This window comes from Accipiter gentilis, chromosome 33, assembly GCF_929443795.1.
Source record: "Accipiter gentilis chromosome 33, bAccGen1.1, whole genome shotgun sequence".
Taxonomy (NCBI): Eukaryota; Metazoa; Chordata; class Aves; order Accipitriformes; family Accipitridae; genus Astur; species Astur gentilis.
This window is the reverse complement of record NC_064912.1, coordinates 4,620,408-4,639,915: the sequence shown is the minus strand read 5'-3', so window position 1 is coordinate 4,639,915 and position 19,508 is coordinate 4,620,408. Positions and strand designations below refer to the sequence as shown.

At 42.8% G+C, this 19,508-nt stretch overlaps 1 protein-coding gene across 13 annotated transcripts in view; it reads right to left on the bottom strand.

The window, feature by feature from the left end:
• The window catches only part of RBFOX1 (RNA binding fox-1 homolog 1), a 1,352,985-nt gene that overhangs the window by 932,619 nt on the left and 400,858 nt on the right, over positions 1–19,508 (bottom strand). The window contains exon 1 of one of the 13 annotated variants that reach the window (XM_049791542.1): positions 17,811–17,827. The exons of 11 other annotated variants lie outside the window; for them this stretch is intronic. Coding sequence is in view for 1 of the 2 variants with exons in the window: in XM_049791529.1 (XP_049647486.1) it covers positions 16,821–16,823 (3 nt within the window). In the remaining variant the exon portion in view is untranslated. Of the gene's footprint in view, positions 1–16,820; positions 16,876–17,810; positions 17,828–19,508 lie in introns of those variants that run through there. One more of the 13 variants, XM_049791529.1, reaches the window with a different exon arrangement.

The window sequence follows — 19,508 nt, the reverse complement described above, 5'->3', positions numbered from 1 at the left end:
ACTCCAAAAAAAAGAAATTTATAAATAAAGTTTGAAAAGTTATAAGATCATTGTTAATACGTAACTGATCAAAATTAATTTCAAAATTTTTTGTATTACTTCCTCACTCTCTTGACAGCAAGATCACATTTTCAAACATTTATGTATGAAGTACATGGACAAAATGAACAACTGACTCATTCATCTGCTCTCAACTTACACATCAACATACAGATTGAATGAGCGAGCTTTACAAGCCACATGAAAATGCTCAGATTTGGTATTTTGATCCATATGTCTATATTATCATAAGAAAACCAGCTCCCTTAATTTACCCATCTGTAAAGCCTACATCTTCATAAATAAAATTTCTGTATGCAATAGAACAGAAGTTGTAGTAACAGTCTTTCAGGTTGACCATGAATTCCAGTGAAATACAGTTTTTTAGAACTGTTGTTAAGTGTGTTAAAGCATGATGGAGATTCCACCTATTTTTGCCAAGAACCTGATTTTCAGCAGTCCAAGGTACAATAGCACTGCCAGCTACATAAGGAAATTAATTACATATATATTTTGCAGGTTTTCAAAAGGCATACTCAGGAGGCTGTTAATGAGAGTCAACTATCAGAAAGTGCTTACATTGCCATGGAAGAAAATACATCAAAACAATACACGATACTGCTTCTTATTTTTTTATTCAGTGGTGGAAAAATACTTTTTGCTTTTTATTTTCACTACAAAAAGAGAACATGAATAATTTTCAAACATTATACATGGAGATGTTCAAGTATCTACATTTCCCCTCCTTTTTTTCCCCCCTACACAAAAATGAAGAGACAACTACAATTTTCTAATTTCTTCCATTCAGGTCCAGGTGAGCAAGCCAAACCCTGAATTAAATTACATTAGTAAATCATGTAAAAGTTGCTTAGAACTAATTTAAGCATGATATATAACAGGATTTGGGGTGTTTATTAGCATCTCTAGAAATAGTATTAAGGGCAAATGCAGTAAAACCACTCTTTGAAAATAAAGTAGCCTTATTTCCAGAACAACCACCTCAGTAATGTCGTATGTTCTCTTTTTACTCCAGAGGTAAGCACCTTTCTTACCTGTTTTGCCTGCCTCGGTTCTCATTTGCATGATCTGAAAATCACACAAACAGTCTGAGATGAGAAGAAACAAGGAATAAATCACAATATATAGGTCTTGCATGTAAAACAAACTCTTTAATATGACAGAGCTTGAAAGGAGGGTTGAAGAAAGAGAAAATGTAAAAGAAATTTCTGTTTGGAAATGTAATTAAAAAGCCTGAAGTGACAGCCACAGTATTTGATGACTGTGAATTTACAAAAAAAGAACACACCAGGCCAAAAATCTACATTAGCTTCCTAACAGAAACTTAAGTAAATGGCCTTTGGTCTTCAGACAGGATTCTCAACGCTTCTTTCAACACCTAACACATTGAGGGACCAAGCGCTTCAGGTAATGGAAACTGAAGATCATGGGGTTTACTCTTCTGGTGGTGGTGGTGCTGGCAAGGATGGACAATGGTCAAAATTACCAGACTGAGACTGAAGTATTTAAGTTTTATGTTAGCAGAAACAGAGGTATCTTCTTTGAGGTGCAGAGTATCCCTCCTCAAAGAGACAGTACTGACAAACACAGGGAGAAAAGCAAAACCAAAAACTTCAGTGGGAGTTTTAATATCATCTCTGTGCTACCAGTGTAACAAACTCAGGCAAGGATTCAGTTTGGATTACCTGTCAGTAGGCTGCAAACTTCCTTCATGTGGGCTACAGGTTCCATCTGTTCATCTATACCTTATAAAAGCACCATCTGCCAACTGCCCTAAAAGTGCAACCTGGCAACCTTCCATGATGTTTAAGTCACCATTTTAAAAACTGAGGTCAGCTTAATATGCTGAGTACTCCAGACTATGAATTCTATATCCTTTCCCACTATATGGCATCACTTTGCCCTTTCAGAGAAGGGAAAGGCTTCTCCACAATGTCACTCACAGTGGTATTGATTTTTTAAATACAAGGAAGACAAGAAACAGCTCATCTGTTTTTGATTACCATGCATAAACAGTGACAAAATAATCTCCAAATTAGAGAGACAGATTTGATTAAACACATCAGAGTTCCAACACACTAGCTAAACAAACAGAAAGAACTGTGCCAGCATTTTCAAAATTCCTTGGAATATATGAAGGAAATCTATACCAAAAAAGCTCTACAGAAGAAAAAAATAAAGTTCAGTTAGAAACTAAGGTGCTATACTATCAATAATACATCTCCATTTAGCAAAGCATTTTAAACTATGTTCTCTAAGCAGTCCAATGAGCAGTTATATACAGTGAAAGCTAGTGTATACGTGGATGTTGTGCCAGCCCAGGTCTAGAAAACCGAAAGCGGAAAAAAAAAAACCAAACCTTTTCAGTAAAACATTTGAATTAAACAGACCTGCATTAAGATAGTGTTACAGCACTTATTACTTCCTCCCATATTATTTAATTCAAGGAAAATTATTGTTTAAAAACAAAAGGGCTATATGACAAGAACATACTGACATCTGCTGGCATTCTAGAAACACATTTCTCTAAAGATTAGCATTTAATACCCTCAACATTTTTTTCTTATCTAATGGGGCTGCGTAACAAATTAATGTTGTCCATATCCAAAAATGTCCTATTAAAATAGCGTTCTATACTTCAAAATGTTAAAGTGTGCGTGACATTCTGTAGCTAAACAGTCTACACAAATATACTTCTCTTTCTTATTCGATTTCTGAAGTATCACAGGAAATTATTTTCGCCTAATTTGTATAAAAATGCTCGCTGATAGGGCAGACAATTTACATTCAAATAATTATTTCCCTTATTTCTTTGCCAACAAAAGATGAGTATTTCCAATTTACTATCCAAAGATGTAACTATACCTGTCACTCAGGCAAGGCTCATAATGGTATGTACTGTTTCACAGTAATGGTTAGCAAATTAAAAGAACAGATTTTATTTATATTAGCACCATAGAAAAGGATACATGTAAAGATAACACACTAATCATCTAGCAAACCACATACTGAAAGGAGTACCTAAATACGCTGGAGAAGATCCATTATCTCTTACATTCAACACAATCAACACAGGTATTTTGCTAACCAGAATACAGTCCAAAAGACTGAACAGCTTTCAAATCTACAGCATGCAAAAGTCAGAAATTCTAGTTAATGCATACAGTTCCTAAAGCAACTCTAACTTGGCATCAATGCCAATATAGAATATTCCATAAATCTTCATGCACTTCTAAATTTATTATTTGAAAAGCATGCAATATATTCATTTAATGCTTGCTGTTGGAATCATAGCTTAACATTTCCTCCCTCGTGTGTGCTGTAACGCAGTTATGGTTGATAATTTAAATGCAAAATAGAAGGAATTCAAAATTATAGTTCATCGTGTCAGCAACTCAGATGTGTTACACACAGATACTGAGGCATAAATTTAGTATTAGAAACAATGATAAAAATCATTAAAAATGAACAATTGCCAAGCTGTGCTTAGTGGAAATCATAAACACCTTCCATAATACTTTTGCATTTCCAAATCAACTGTCAGCTGCAAGGTCAATTCCTTTTATCATCTCATTAGCTATATACATTTCATAGATGTGAAAGGATAAATGGAAACACCAAATTCACCTAATTCATTATTTGTGTGTATTTTTACTGAAGGCATTTGTGTATTTTACTGTATGCACTAACCAGCATATGTATTTCTTAGGCTAGATGTACTAGAAGTGACAGTAGTTTTTAAACATGAAAAAAGACAGTGCTCTTCCTCACAAATGTTTACCTAATAGCCTTACAGCCCATTAGAAAACTAGACAAATATGTGGTTCTGACAAGAAGAAGCAGCAGTACCAGCTTGTCTGGCTCACAGTTGTGTCTCAGCCGTGAAGCAGTGGTTCACGTAACCTCCCACTCAGAGGAAGAAGACAGTACACACCAACCTCTTAAGCAAAACAACACACAGAAACGTAAAATGAAGCACTCACTGCTAGCTTCCCAATAGCTTGCCAAGGGACAGAGCCGACTACCCCGACACACAGGGGCCCAACAACAGAGCCGTAAGCGTTGATGCACCACACACAGCATCAGCACAACCGCAAGTAATGCACAGGCCACTTCACAAGAACCCAACTACTCGCATACTCTGTAGTAGACACTCTCCAATTCACATGTTCAACTATCGGAACAAACACACAGGTCATCTCGTGACACCAGTCATGCTCCTCTTGTCACTAGTCTGTCCACCTTCCATAGGTGTGCACGCTTCCACAGTCCTAAGACGGGGCATTTCTTCCCGTTTCAGCATCGTGCCAGGGAGGACCACCCATACTGAACTGTCAAGCTGCAATAGTACTGCATTATAACATTCATCTGGAATTCCCTTTCAATTTCCTCATTTGAGACAGTTTTATTAAATTATTTAAACTTCTTATATATTAAACATCAGCAGAGCAAATTCTTAAAAAGAAAAAAAAGAAAAGAAAGGAGAATATGTTGTTACGCTAAAATCCTCCTACCCTTTAAAATGGGATTCCAGATTCTTAAAATCCACAGATGACAACAGCCAGCCTTTCAGCAGAGTGAGAGAAAGTGCACATCCTTTGGAGATCCCCAAAGCCAGTCTTTGACTACGGGATCACTGTTTTCCCCAGTCAACCCAGCACATGCTACCGCCACAGTCATTGCACAAATATCAGGCCTGAGACATTAAAAAAAAAAATAATAAAAAATTACAGAGCAGCTTTCCTCTTAGCAATTCAGAGGACTTGAAGTGCAATGATCGTCAATGGTTCAAGCTCCACTGTGAACCGCTGTGATGTGTACTGGCAAAACTAACTAGGGAGATAACAAGAGGAGCCCAAACAATACAAGATTGAAAGACACCAACAGTGTTCCTCTTCCCTGTTATGATCAATATTATTTCCTATTGATTTAAGTGAGAAGGTCTGTAGCTTGTTAGACTTACTTTGGAGACCTTCAAAGAAGATGAAACTTGAGACCAAACTATATGGCATTTTAAACAGCAAAATAAACAGCAAATGCAGTAGGAGGTGTTAGTACAAGGTAACTCAGCAAGTCATTTTTTACGGCAATGCGGAACACACATTGGCTAAGGATATGCTTCTTAAAAAACAATACTAAGATCTACTAATATGACAGGTGCCGTGCTGGATTTAAACACATTTACAGGAATAAAGAAGCCAATTTACCACCTAAAATTTACCTCAACTAATAAAGATGCATTCATTTATAGGCAAAGTGTAACTCCTTCATAGCAAAGCACAGGTGCTGAATAGTTTGATTTTGGCAAACAAAAGTCAGAGAACTAAGTAGAAAGGAAGAATTTATCACCTAGCTCACTTGCTCTCAACTTCTACTTTACTTGCATGTATTATTTTTGTGTGAACAGTATGATCATGTACCACAAAAATTCATAATAAAACTACTCTGAGGACTGGAGCAATCATTATTTCAGTCTTATTTGTGTTTTAATCAACTCTTGAGCAACTTGGAAGGTATTCTCCACTGAAAAAACTTAAATAAATAAATAAATTAAATTTTCCACATTAGAAATTAGTGTTCAATCTTTCTGCTTCTTGTACATCCAGTGACAAAATACTTAATGGCTTCAGCAGGGAAACAATTTTTACTTTAATACTACCTTAGAAATTTGGATTCACATCTTAGTCTACTACTTTGTAACAGTGCAAATATGGAAAGAGAAGAAAGTCTATGTTACTTTTAACAACACAGGAAACTTCCTAATTTTCCTTTATTTTGCCTGCTTGCAAAGCTTTAACATAGAGAAACATTCTGTTGACTATTAGATGTATTTATTAAGAATTGCATCTGTTTTAAGACATGTTTATAAAGCAACACTGATATTAAGAATTATTCATGCCCTGTTATCATTATTTTATTCAACAACACAGAAAACCCCAAACACGACAATAAAAAAACTCAGAACAAAACCCCACCACACCAAAATTTCAGGCATACAATGTCAATCAGACTTCAACTGCACAGCAGTTCATGACATAGACCCTGACAAGATCATCAGATTTTTAACTCTGTGGTCACCACAGTAAAATAAATTTGCTATTCAAGCCTAGATAATAGCACTGTTTGGAATGAAGGCGCTGGTACCTGCATTACCATTAACTGTTGAGAGACTTGATTTTTTACTTGTATTACTGGTACTACTGCTAATCACAGAAAAAGTGGCTGAAGAGCAGCCAAGGAGACAAGACTACTCTGCAACTTTCTTCCAAAAGCCAAATTAACTAGAGTAAGCCCGAAATACGGCCATGCAGACTTCCTACCACTGCTGCCTGCTGTTTGCCAGGCAGCATATTGAAAACTTCAGCTTCTGGCATCAGAAACACAAGCCAGAGATATCAGACAGAAAACATTCGGTACCATAGATGATATGTTGGTACTCTGTGTGTGCGTGTGTCTTGTGCTTGTGCATGTATTTGTACATGCACACAACTGTAGTAACATATGATGTTACTAACATACGCCAGTTATACTCATCAGTGATGCACTGATGTCCCTTCTAAAAGAAGGATTTTGCCAGGATCCTTCATCTTTTACTCCCCACTGTAAAACTACTGATAAAGTCTAAAAAAGAACCCAAAACCCCCAAGTTTCTCTAAACCAGGCAATTGGATATGGTGCATAACACAGTTATTTGCTGGTACAGGCCTTCCCCTGCAATTTCTCTCATAGGCAAACTGAGAAAAATAAATTATGAAAAAGATCATGAGCAAACCACGTTCAAAGCATTCTGTATCCTTGTGTTCTCAGAACAATAGCTCTTTCACACCTCGGTGTTATTAGAATGCCTCATGTAGACCTTCCTTTCTTACATCTTCACTAAATAGCAGTTTTAACAGAACTAGACAGCTGCAAAACTAGCAAAAATAAAATTGTTAATTGCTACTTTTACCTCAGTAGTTCCAGAACCAACAGAGAAGAATAAACAGAAAAATCAGGACTGGCAAAGTGCCACACTTAGGAAACACACATACTGCAATGGGTACCATAAGATGTCTGCAAATTTTATTTTTTTTTCTCATTTTTTTCTTTTCAAAGTGGAAATAATTCTACTAGATACAAATGGAGACCATAATATATGGATAGTGCAACACTAGTGCTGGTTTTTAGAAGGGGAAAACCCTTAAACTGACCAGGAAAGCCTTCATTTCTTTTGATTGTAGTAAGCAAAACTGACATGCATCCACAGCAGCAGCATAATTGAACTTAATAAGAGAGCTCTTAGCATAGCAATATAACACTTAGAAGTGCAAAAGCAAAGATTATCGGATTTTTAAAGAAAGTGGAACAATACTTATGTAACAAAAAAGATGGACACCTCTTATTATAACAAGAGATATTTATGACTCACTTGTGTCTAATTATTTAGCTACTTGTTTTTATTTTATTGTATGCTTTTATTATCTTGTGCTTATCATCTATTATTGCTAAGTTACATGCTTGGTATAAAATTTATAAGGAAACTGTATCTTCCTAAATTTGATCTCTTTAATTGCTTGTGTTTAAAAATTGTTTTAAATTACTTCTTTTCATTAAAGACAGGGTTTTTACCTCGTACACAGAGACAGTATTATGACCTCGTCATCCTTTTCAGCTGTCCCCAAGAGACCTCTACAATCCTGCAGAACCCTTTATATCAGAGTACCAGAAGTTTTTTGTGATACACGTTTGGATACATTATGGCAAAAAAGCACCTTCCTATTTAGAATTGTTTGGGGTTTTTGTGGCGGGGTTTGGTAGCAGGGGAGGGGCTGCAGGGCCGGCTCCTGTGAGAAGCTGCTCAAAGCTCCCCCGGCTCCAAGTCGGACCCGCCGCTGGCCACGGCCGAGCCCGTCAGTGACGGCGGTAGCACCGCTGGGAGGACAGATTTAAGAAGGGGAACCTGCAGCAGGGGAGGAGATTGGAATGTGAGAGGAACCCCTCTGCAGACACCAAGGTCAGTGAAGGAGGAGGGGATGCCCCTGCAGCCCGTGGGGAGACCAGACGGCAGGCTGTCCCCCCCAACCCATGGAGGGGAGCGGGGGAGCAGTTGCCCACCTGCAGCCCGGGGAGAGAGGAGCCCACGCCGGAGCAGGGGGATGGATGGCCCCCAAGATGGCCAGGACTCCATGGGAAATCCTGCGCTGGAGCAGGCTGTGCCTGAAGGACTGCAGCCCACGGAAAGGACTCACGCTGGAGAAGTTTGTGGAGGACTGTCTCCTGTGGGAGGGACCCCACGCTGGAGCAGGGGAAGAGTGAGGAGTCCTCCCCCTGAGGAGGAAGGAGCAGCAGAGACGACGTGTGGAGAACTGACCCCAACCCCCATTCCCCGTCCTCCTGTGCTGCTGGGTGGGGGGGAGGAGGTAGAGAAAACCGGGAGCGGGGTTGAGCGGGGAAGGAGGGAGGGGAAGGTGTTTTAAGACTTGGTTTTACTGCTCATCATCCTGTTTTTTATTTGATTGGGAACAAATTAAATTGGTTTGGGGAGGGAGCGAGCAGTCACATGGTGCTTTGTTGCCGGCTGGGCTTAAACCACAACAAGAATATAATAAAATGTTTAGGTTCCTACATAGACAAGTCTGCACATAATGAGATTTCAAGCAATGCTCAATTCCTTTTTTAAAATCCACTCAGGTTCTAACTAACACACATATCTTAAGACAGACAGTTCTCTGGCTACAATGAAACAGCAGTTTGAGTTGATTTGAAGGCAAGAATACAACCACGAGGACCAAGACAATGGAAACGGGAAAACCTCAGGCTAACCACATTAAAAGGAAAACAAGAAAGAAGTGTTATCACCAAAAGTTGATTACATACTTTGCTGCAGTGAAATGTCAATTGTTGAAAACAAAACTATGCTCAAAGTGATCAAAGGGGCCAAACTATTTGACTGCATCATTCTGCCCACTTGAACCAGTATGTCCCAACAAGTACTGATTAATCATATAATGGTTTGGGTTGGAAGGGACCTTGAAGATCACCTAGTTCCACCCCCCTGCCATGGGCAGGGACACCTTCCACTGCACCAGGTTGCTCAAAGCCCCATCCAACCTGGCCTTGAACACTGCCAGGGATGGGGCAGCCACCACCTCTCTGGGCAACCTGTGCCAGTGCCTCACCACCCTCACAGTAAAGAATTTCTTCCTTACATCTAATCTAAATCTACCCCCTTTCAGTTTAAAACCATTACCCCTCATCCTATCACTGCATGCCCTTGTAAAAAGTCCCTCTCCAGCTTTCCTGTAGGCCCCCTTTAAGCACTGGCAGGCTGCTGTAAGGTGTCCCTGGAGCATTCTCTTCTCCAGGCTGAACAACCCCAACTCTCTCAGCCTGTCTTCACAGGAGAGGTGCTCCAGCCCTCTGATCATCTTCGTGGCCCTCCTCTGGACCCGCTCCAACAGGTCCGTGTCCTTCTTGTGCTGGGGGCCCCAGAGCTGAATGCAGTACTGCAGGTGGGGTCTCACCAGAGCGGAGTAGAGGGGGAGAATCGCCTCCCTCGACCTGCTGGTCGTGCTGCTTCTGGTGCAGCCCAGGATGCAGTTTACTGACTGAGGATGACAGATCATATCAACACCAATGCCGACCGATTTGAAAGCATTTTTCAGTGGGAGGAGTAAAGGATGGCTTCAGTATCAAAGAACATATGATTTTAGAATAAAGCTTATACAAAGCAAAAGGATCTGTTTGTCTATTGTACCACAGAGTGCTCTGTGCATTAGACTGCAAGGTAAGCCCCTAGCCTGCTCCATCTGACAACCGGGCTTTATGGTTGATTTTTCCCACAGTGGCATAAGATCCTTAATAATCAGTTACAGCCAGAGATTTGAACTGAATCAAAGCGAAAGCAGCATTGTAAAACAGAAACAATGAAACAAAAAATGTAAATCAAAAACTCCTGGGTAGGTATCAGGGATTGGAAAAGAATAATGATGAAATAATCTGTTTCTATGTTGAGGACATTCACAGTGAAGAAAGTGTGCAAAACATGCAGTATGGACAATTTTGGTATTTGGCAAGAGTTCAATACTTGTAATGACCAGGGGAAACCCAATCGGTCTCCTGCAGAGGCAGCTGCAGACTAACACATTATCACGATGGCAACAGAGAAGAGGTCATCATGAAGTGAAGGAGCCATTTGGAGAGTGTCCTGAATTAAGGAGCGGGAAAAGGGGGTCTAATATCATGGAAAGATCAGGAGGATATCTAGATCCATTAATCTTCCTGCTGGGTCACTCTATGTGGCTCAATTCAAACTGCACTCTGGGACTTCCTTAGCATTTATATTGTTGCAGACTTAAAATGGATTATCACCATGTGGTAGATGACATTTTAGGTAGCTCATCTTCAATGTTGGAGGAAAGGACATTTAAGTAACTACTCACATACACAGTGGATTGTCTGTAGTGGAGGTTGGTTTGGTTTGTTTGGGTTTTTTTCTTCAAATCCTAGAGCTTCACTATAGAGTTTCATTGTAACAGAAGACAATATTTCATCAAATTATTTCCTGTGACACTGGTCAAAGACAACCACACAGTAGCATGACTTGAAACTGATGCTTCAATGTCTTTTCCCACCAAAAAAGCAAGACTCTAAGCTCTGCAGTCAAGGACTGCGTAGACTATGCTGCATCCCAAGGCAAAGTCTTACAGATTTCACAAAATCGAAGATGGAAGATTATTCTGAAACCAGTGTTTAATACTATATTCTACATTTTCATATAGGGACTCTTTACAGGATCTTCATTTACTATCAAATTCATTTGTTCAACAAAATATCTGCATAATATTGCATAATCATTAATTTAGGAAAAATTGCTAATTGTGAAAAATGTCGATTTTTTTGCCAGGGCAAAGATATCAATATTGGCTCTGACAAAGACTATCAAGCCTTTTTCCTGGATTGGTGCCATTCAACATTGTCTAATTTCTCTCTCCCCAAACGACAAAATGTCAATCCTCTACAACATATGGTGAAAAAATAAATCAGACATCTAAGACCTATCTAACAAAACAACAACGTTAAAACATAAAAGCAGAAACTCAGGAACTGGCTATCCAGAGGAAGAATAATGCCTATTCATCAGCCAAACTACTTTTGTGAAAGACAACCATCTTTATACAATGGACAGACGCACAAAAGTTATGTTTTTTTCAAGACAACAAGACAATTGCCCAACATTTTATTTTGAAATCCAGGGCTCTGTTGTGTAATTTTTAACACAAGTACAACTGTCCAATATGACTGCGTTTTGTTCTACCTCTATACAGGTGTTCTCCCACCTTCTTTACAACTGCTTTAACTATTAGAATACTTCGATCTGAAATAGTAGCACTTCCTCAGTCCAAACTTCTCCTACCACATTTTCACATACTCACACCTTCAAAACAGTATGCATTTAGAGTTAAAATTTTCTACACCATGTTTGAGTTTCCTAACTTTCTCAGGAAAAAATATGCATTCTCAGGCTGGCTTGTTATTGTTCTGATCATACAATATTTGCTCACGTCTAATACAGAGCCTGAACTCAGAGACAATAAAATCCCTAGAAAACCTTTGGAACCAGCAGTCAGAAGAGCAAGATCTAATGTGTGTCCTCACCAAGAAAAGTATGTCAGCATGTATTGACACTGTATCAGATTCTAAAACATCCGATGGAAAGGTGATTAATAAATACCCAAAAGTAAAGGAAAAGTGTTAAATCAGAACTAGCACCATGACAGACTCAAGAGCAATGAACAACAAAACATAGCAGAAAGCTGAGATTCACTAACTCCAGCTCTCGCTAGCACTTGTTTAACGATCAGAAGCTTAAAAAATATCAATTGCTTGAAACATATTCTAGACTGTTTCCTTGCAATTCCTTTTTTTTTGAATCATAATGTCTTGTTTTTGTACCCTAAACCTTCTTGGTCAGGGGTTGTACACTGGAGGGCTGAAACCAAGTGTGTTGCAAAGTGAGAAAATCTGTATATTTTTTACAGTGTTTGTAATGCTGGTCACAAGCAGCTGCATCTGGCCCTACAGTCATCATTATGCCGTTTATCTTAAAAGTGATTTAGTTTTGCATGTTTGCCCTTTAACACAATCCAAGACTTTCAGCTCAACCTGCTGTAACAATATTCCCTTACGCCTTTTTATCTGAAGCAGAGAGGCAATTATTTTAATGGATATGAGTTTGCTTGGTCATTTTTACAAAATCTCCCTGACTGACTGCAGTCAGTCTCCCGCTGACAGACACTCCCAATTTGTGGCATAGTGTTTCCCACTCCAGGCAATTATCTTAATTTTAGGGCACCGAATTGCACAGGTAGGTACTATGGCATCTGTCAGTCTAGAATAGTATATTTACCTTGTTCCTTTCAGGGTGTTAGCTGCAGTAACATCTTGCTGTTTGGAAACACGGGATTTTAGAACTGCATCCAAAGTTGCAAGATGTTCTGGGTTTTTTAACTGGCTTTGAGAAAACTGTCATAGAGCTTTAGATTTGTCTACGTTTGTCTTACATTAGAGACACTTCAAACAACTTTTAAATTTCTGAAAGATACATACTTGCAAAATACTTAACAGTTTCTTTCCCCTTGAAAAGATCCAAATAGTTGATACTTCATAACACACCTCAGAAACTATCTGGAATTTCTGAATATTCATTAAAAACTGCACTTGTAAACATTCTTACTTCTGGACATGTTTTCTGCAAAGTACAAAATCTGGAGCAGAAGAGTAGAGACATTAAACTACACCTACTTGGCAAAAATATAGTATTTCAAAGTATGAGGAGCATATTTTTGGCATTTGATGTTGCTTGATACCTAACTGTAATCCATACTGTGAGTCAAATACGACCGCTTCTTTGTGCTCTTCAGAATGTTACACGTGCTTCCATGCTGCTGTTATATACCACTGTAAATCCCAGCATCCCAAAAGTGTTTCCCCATGTCAGGTAAGATTTCCTTTCAGTTTACAGTCATTTTTCAGTGCATCAGCTTAGAGGGGACGGATAATTTTAGCTCATTTGCAGTAAGTTGCAATTTCTGGCACATTAAATTTTAGCAACATAATGCAGTTATGAAGGGAAAGTGTAACAAATACTGATAGAGAACTTCATAAACGGTTTCCTGTTTAATCATAAAAGCATACATTCAGAACAGGTGACAAAAACCAGTATCTACTAATAATATATTCAAGAATACACAACAAAGTTTCAGTAATGGCATTGTGTTTTCAAGAAAGAGGATTTGCGCCGCAAAATAATTACGGGACAGGCACTGAAAAATTCAATTATTTAATTAAAAGAATTAAACTACTCATAAAAAAAGCAGAACTAAGCAAAGAATTAAAAACAAAGAGCAACAATAAAAACTAATACTCCTCATTAATGACTTGGGAAAAGATCCTCAGAGATAGGAGCCTTCTGCTCTCAGGAAATATTACAGCCCAAATTCTGCATAATCAAGTCACCAGAAGTTCTGCCACAGATGTAAAAGATTTCACAATCAAGACCATAAACAGTCAGGCCACATAATAGTCTGTTTGCTACTCTTAAGCACTGTCCGTTCACTTGGTTCCCAACTCTTCAGTTTTACTTGCATGCTACTGTTACGAAGGTGCATGAGGCAACAGCATCCCGTCTCCCACATGATACGGGAAGAAGTCAAGATCCAAGAAATCAGTAGAGTGAGTTCCGGCAGATGCACAAAATAAACACATTTAAAAGGAAACCATTTTTCAGCTACTTTATTTCTCTCAAGCTGTAGTATTATAGATCAATCTTAATTAGGGAAGATTCATCTTTTCCAGACTAATACACCTTTCAGACAACCGTATGCCTAACGCAGCCGTGCCTTCTATAACTGTAAATAATATTTCTTCTAGTGGCCAGCACTATGAGTTCTATCTTTACAGTATATAATGCTTATGACTAGATTTAAAAATCAGATAATGCTATTGCAAAGCTACAGCATGACAAATTAGCGACGGTGAATTATTTAACTTACCCATTGGTCTCTTCTGTCCTGTATTTCCAGCTAGCTCTACTTCCCCCACTATAAGCGAGTACTGAACAGTTCTTCTGGTCTTAAACGAAGCTTACCTGTCTGCGCAAAGTGAGACCGAGGATACTATTTCCATTAAATTCCTCCTAAAAACCTAGGCAAAAACCTGGTAAAGCCAGCGTATACGTAGGGCTGGTGGAGAAGCAGCAGGTGCCCCAGAAAGCAATCAAAAATACTGGAAGAGAGACTGACTGGGCATACCAGAGGGAGAGACAGTTTGGAAAGAATGAGATAAGATTCTTTAGAAAAGAATTAAGAGCATATACTAAGAAGAAAAAAATGAGATGAAGGAAAAAAAAACAGCAAAAGCAGGAAGAGAAGTAAGAGGAGAAGGGGAACAGAAAAAGTACACAAACATCCATCAGAGATGACACAGGTACGAGCTGATCCTGCCCTGGGCAGAAAGACGATGTGAGTGACTGAGTCCCCTTTGGCCTCGCTACCCCATGTTTAACTTCAAAGGTGCTTTGTGTAGGACTGCAGCTTGGGAAGTAAGGAGAAACTTCAAAAACCACCAGCGCTGGCAGCCACGGCCTAAGGACATAACATTCTCCCTCCTTTAAGCAAGTCAGCAGTGCATGTTAGTAAGGGATTACATATGTCTAAAGTGCGTGGGCATCACTAAAATAATTCACAATGCTGTGAATTGGACCTTCTAATCCTACATGCGTACTCATATTCTATACTGAAAATGTATCACATTATGCATCCAAGAATTAACAGTCCCGCTCTCTTCCTCGACACTTGACTCCTGTCAGTATTTCTGTCATTTAAGGATACCCTTTCGTTAAAACCAGAAGAGCATCCTCATCACATCAAGGACACCAAGTACTTCAATTACAAAAACTATAAAAATCATCAATGTACTGTGAATTTTATTCATTACGTTTGTCAGCTATATTACTGATACTCAGTTAAATACTAATAGAAAAAAGAAATATAGTCTTGACACTATAAACACAGCCTTCATTTTAGGAACTGTCAAATCCTTTGTCTAATGTATTTACCAGAAGAATAAATTGTAAATGAAACTTGGGTAGCCAAGCCTTTAAAGCCTACAGAAGATAGATAGTAGATCTGGACTATAATCAGAAATGCTACATAAAAATAGTTTCCCAAAAACTCAGTAACTCAAAATCATTGAAGTAAAAGAAAATAAATTAAAAATACCGCAGATTGAGTTGTTCTAAATCGGTACTGCTATCCTGATAACCAGAGCATGTGATACCACGGTTTTAATTCCTAAAAGCTAAACGATCTATTGAGATACACATTGAAAATTCACACACACGCACACACGCACCCTGCCACTCTTCCCAATACATATTTTCTCAAGCAGCTGTGACTATTTGGTCACTAAAAAATAATTATTTGCTGATGAGGACCAACTCCATTTTAGACTGTATTACATCCGTAATCATCAATCTCTACCACAGAGTGACAAAATCTTGTTTCTACTTTTATAGCCCATACATACAATCGTTTTCACACTTCTAAATGACAAATGAAACATACAGTATCTTTCCTCTCTTAGGTATCACCCAGTCTAGAGTGAGAAGCGAAGCAAGGGACTTGACATTACTGGGACACCATCTTCAGCGTCTGTTGCATTTTATGATCCAATTCCTCTCGAATAAGCTGAATTTTATTTAAAGGGAAAAAACAGTCATCGCTAAGCTACTTAAGACTACGCCACATTTGCAATTCAGAGAGCAGATAAACAAAAGCTGCAGATTTGGACAAGATCTTTCACACTTCGCTGATGCGAATCACTCCAGAGTCAAACTTCAGACCACGTTCGTTCACCATCTGCGCGAACCACGTTAAGCTGGCAGCACAACGTCCAACAGCCACCGTACAAATTTTGGAACCGCGGAACGCGTGCCACTCTCACGCTGCCAAACCGTGCCTCTGCTGAAGAGTGGCAGTTCTAGCTGGAACTGCCTGTACGGTTGAAACGCGCGTAGCGTTGCTTCACCTGTAGCGAACACACGTACAGGCAACGCTGAGACTTTTTTCCCTGACAGAGGCGTACAGCCGAAGGTTATAGGACGACTCGCCTAGCCCATAAAATAAGTAAATACCGATGACTTACGGGCAAGTAGTTTCCCAGCAGCTAAGTATCTGCCCTCTTTCCACCAGGAACTCATCTGAACCCCGACTGGCCATCTGTCTTCTTCTTCCCTCTCTTTCGCCAGCCGCCTCCCGCGCCAGCGTTTTCCCCGCAGCACCCGCCGCGCCGTTTTGCGGGAGGAGAGCCGGGCCCGCCGCCGCGCTGCCGCTCGGCGCCCCCCGCCCCTGCCCGGCCCCGGCCGCTCCAGCCCCCTTGACCAGCGCCGCGCCCCGCCGCCCCCCGGCTCTCACCGCAGCCCCTGGTCCCCGAGAGCCGCCCCCGCCCCCCCTCCCCCGCCTGTCCGTCCGTCCGTCCGTCCGCGGACGCGCAACCCTCCGCCCGGGCCGCCCCGGAAACTTTCCGACCGCGGCGACCGGCGGCGGCGGGAGCGCCTCCTTCCCGGGGGGAGGCCGGGCGGGGCGGAGCGGGTTTCGGCCGCGGCCCCCGCCGCCCCGCACCTGCCGGGATGCCCGGCGCCGAGCGGCCCCGCCGTCGTCGTCCCTCCGTCCCCGTCCCCCCCCCCCCCCAGCACCCCCGGCGAGGCCCCGGCCGAAACTCACCATAAAGAGGCGAGCGGAGGCTGAAGGGTGGCGGCGGCTCTCCCGTCCGGAGCGAGCGGCCCCGCCAGGCAAGTGGCAGCGGGACGCGGGTCCCCGCCGCCGCCCTCACCGCCGCATGCCGTGCCGTGCCGTGCCTGGCCCCCCCCCCGCCGCCGCCGCCGCCGCCGCCGCCGCCCGGCTTCCCCCGGGCTCGCCGCGAACCGGCAGCGGGGCGGCCGGCCCGCCCGCCGGCTCCGCGGGCAGCGGCGAGACCCCGGGGGCCGTCCCCGCCGCGGCGCGGGCGGGGCGGGGGGGGGGGGACGACGACGAGCGGGCGGCTGGCCGCTCTTGCTCCGCTCGGGCTCGGCCGCGGCCGGCGGGAGCCCCGCACCGGCCGGACAGGGACCCTTCCCGGGGGCGGAGGCGCTGCCGCTCTCCAGCCGGCGCGGAAAGTGGCTCCGGAGCGGGCGGGCGGGCGGGCGGGCGGAGGTGACCTTCAAGCCCGGCGGGGCGGGCGGGGGTGGGGGGAGAGCGGCGGGGGGGCCGTTGCGCCGAGGGAGGCGGCGGCGGCGGCGGCGGCACCCAGCCGCACGGGAGCGGCGGCGGAGGCCGGGCGGCGAAATGCGGCGGGGCGGCGGAGGCGCGGAGCCCCCGCCGGAGCCGGGCGGGGGAGCGGGTGTCCCCGGCAGGCGGAAGGCACGCCCGCCACCGGGATTGGCGGCCGCGCGGCGGCGCCCGGGCACCCCGCGGGGCCCCGGAGGCGCGGCCGCCACCCCCCCGCGCCGCCCCGCCCCGCAGCACCTGCCGCCGCGCACCGGAGGCAGGCGGGGGCGCCGGGCGCTCCGCCGAGGCGGAACCTCCCCGAGCCGGCGGCGCCGCGCTCGCAACTTTTCGCCCTCGGCGCAGGCGGCGGCCCCCGGGGGTCGTCCCGGAGAGCCGTGCGCCTCCCCGGCGGGAGCGGGCGGGGGCCGGCGGCTCCCGGGTGCGGGAGGCGGAGAAGTAAATACACACCGGCAAAGTGGCGCTGGGGAAATTGGCGATGGGAACGATGCCCTTGGCGATACTCGGGCATCTCCGCCTGCTTCCTCCCCTTCCTCTTGCCCAAAGGAAACCGCGTCGTGCAAGAATTCTAAAGCTCGGCTAACGAGAAGAGCGGCGCGGCATCCCTGAACGCGTGAATCACTGCTAAACCAGGCTGGCGGCAGCTATTTACGAGAAAGTTGGGGAAAAAATAAGCAGCGAGACCTGCCAGAACGCCGCCTTGTCCTTTGCAACACGTTAGGTATTAATTCGGTGACGATCCAACAACGGTTTCGTGCCGCTCAGCCTTCAGCTGCAACAAATTAACGCCTCTGAGATTTAATTCAAGGTGGAAACTTGTATCAATCGCGCATGGGTAGTCTGAGGATAAGGTAGATGTGCTACCCCTGCGGTTTAGGAGTAGGGAGCTGGTTTAAGCGTACAGATCGAAAATGAAAACCAGTAATAACACAGGTGATAACGAGGAAGCAGGCTTGAAATCGTAAGCGTTATGAGTCCTTAAAAAAACTTTACATGAATAATCTCCCTCTAAGTTCTTTCATCTGTGCAGAAAACTAATACAGCCACAGCATTCTTAAGTTCAACTGTAGTTCGCACGTGTATCACGTACAGAAGCATCTCAAAAGCACCGTATCTGTATCCCAGTGCCTCTACGCATGGCCTTGGGGCTTGGCCTATTTCTTTTGCTATTTTAAGGCCCGAGGTGTGATCCCGGATCCCCTAAATGCATAACTCAGTGGAACAACTCGTGACTGTACCTTGACCAAGTCACACCAGTTTATGGAGCTGGGTCGTTTCACGCAGTAAGTTCACAATTTATTATTCCTCATCAAACATGAAGCAGTGTTACGCTAATGGCTGGAAACCTTTAGCTCTACCTTGTTTAAATCTGTCAGGTATAATGTTAGTCAGACATTCATTTTCAGGATTGAAATTTATCAACTTACTACAAGTGATTCTCTCAAAATGTATGTCCCACTCCGTAGGCCGATCCCTATTAAGTTAACAGAAAGATCCCAGGACGGATCTTTAAATCCACCTGGTGGGTTTCCTTCATTTCTTATTTCAGCCCTCCCATTCGCTCTAAAATCAACACAAAGAAGGCTAGGGGAGGCTTATGTACCCAACACATGTAAATTGGAGGTCAAAACATTACGCTAAAGTTCTTTAAGCAACTACAGAATGCTTTTACTGCGGGTAACTTTGGTTCTTCTTTGCAGTAGACGACATCTAAACCCATGTTTACTAGTCTGTTTATGAGAACGTGATAGTAGTAGAAGCTTAGTAAGTATAAATTAAACACAATGCTGGCAAAAGTTCTTCAGCTCTTCCTTAAGGTGTATGTTTAAGCCCCCTAATGAGAAAATAATTTTCAATACTCTGATTAAATATTACCGACTACTTTGATAGGTTCGTCATACGGCCAAATACCTCCTACTTCGTCAGCACTTTCATTAAGACTGAACTGATAAAAAAACCTGAAAGACAATCTTCCATGTACAAAATTTCTACCCTTTGATGATACGTGCTCAGGCAATCTGAGGCAGACTTTCTTCCTGGTGAAATTTTTGCCATTAAATTCTTCAGGGTAAATCCCAGCTCACGTAGAGCTTAACCACCGAGTGATTCAGAGTCACAGTAGATTCTCTTGCCCATACGCTCAAAGAC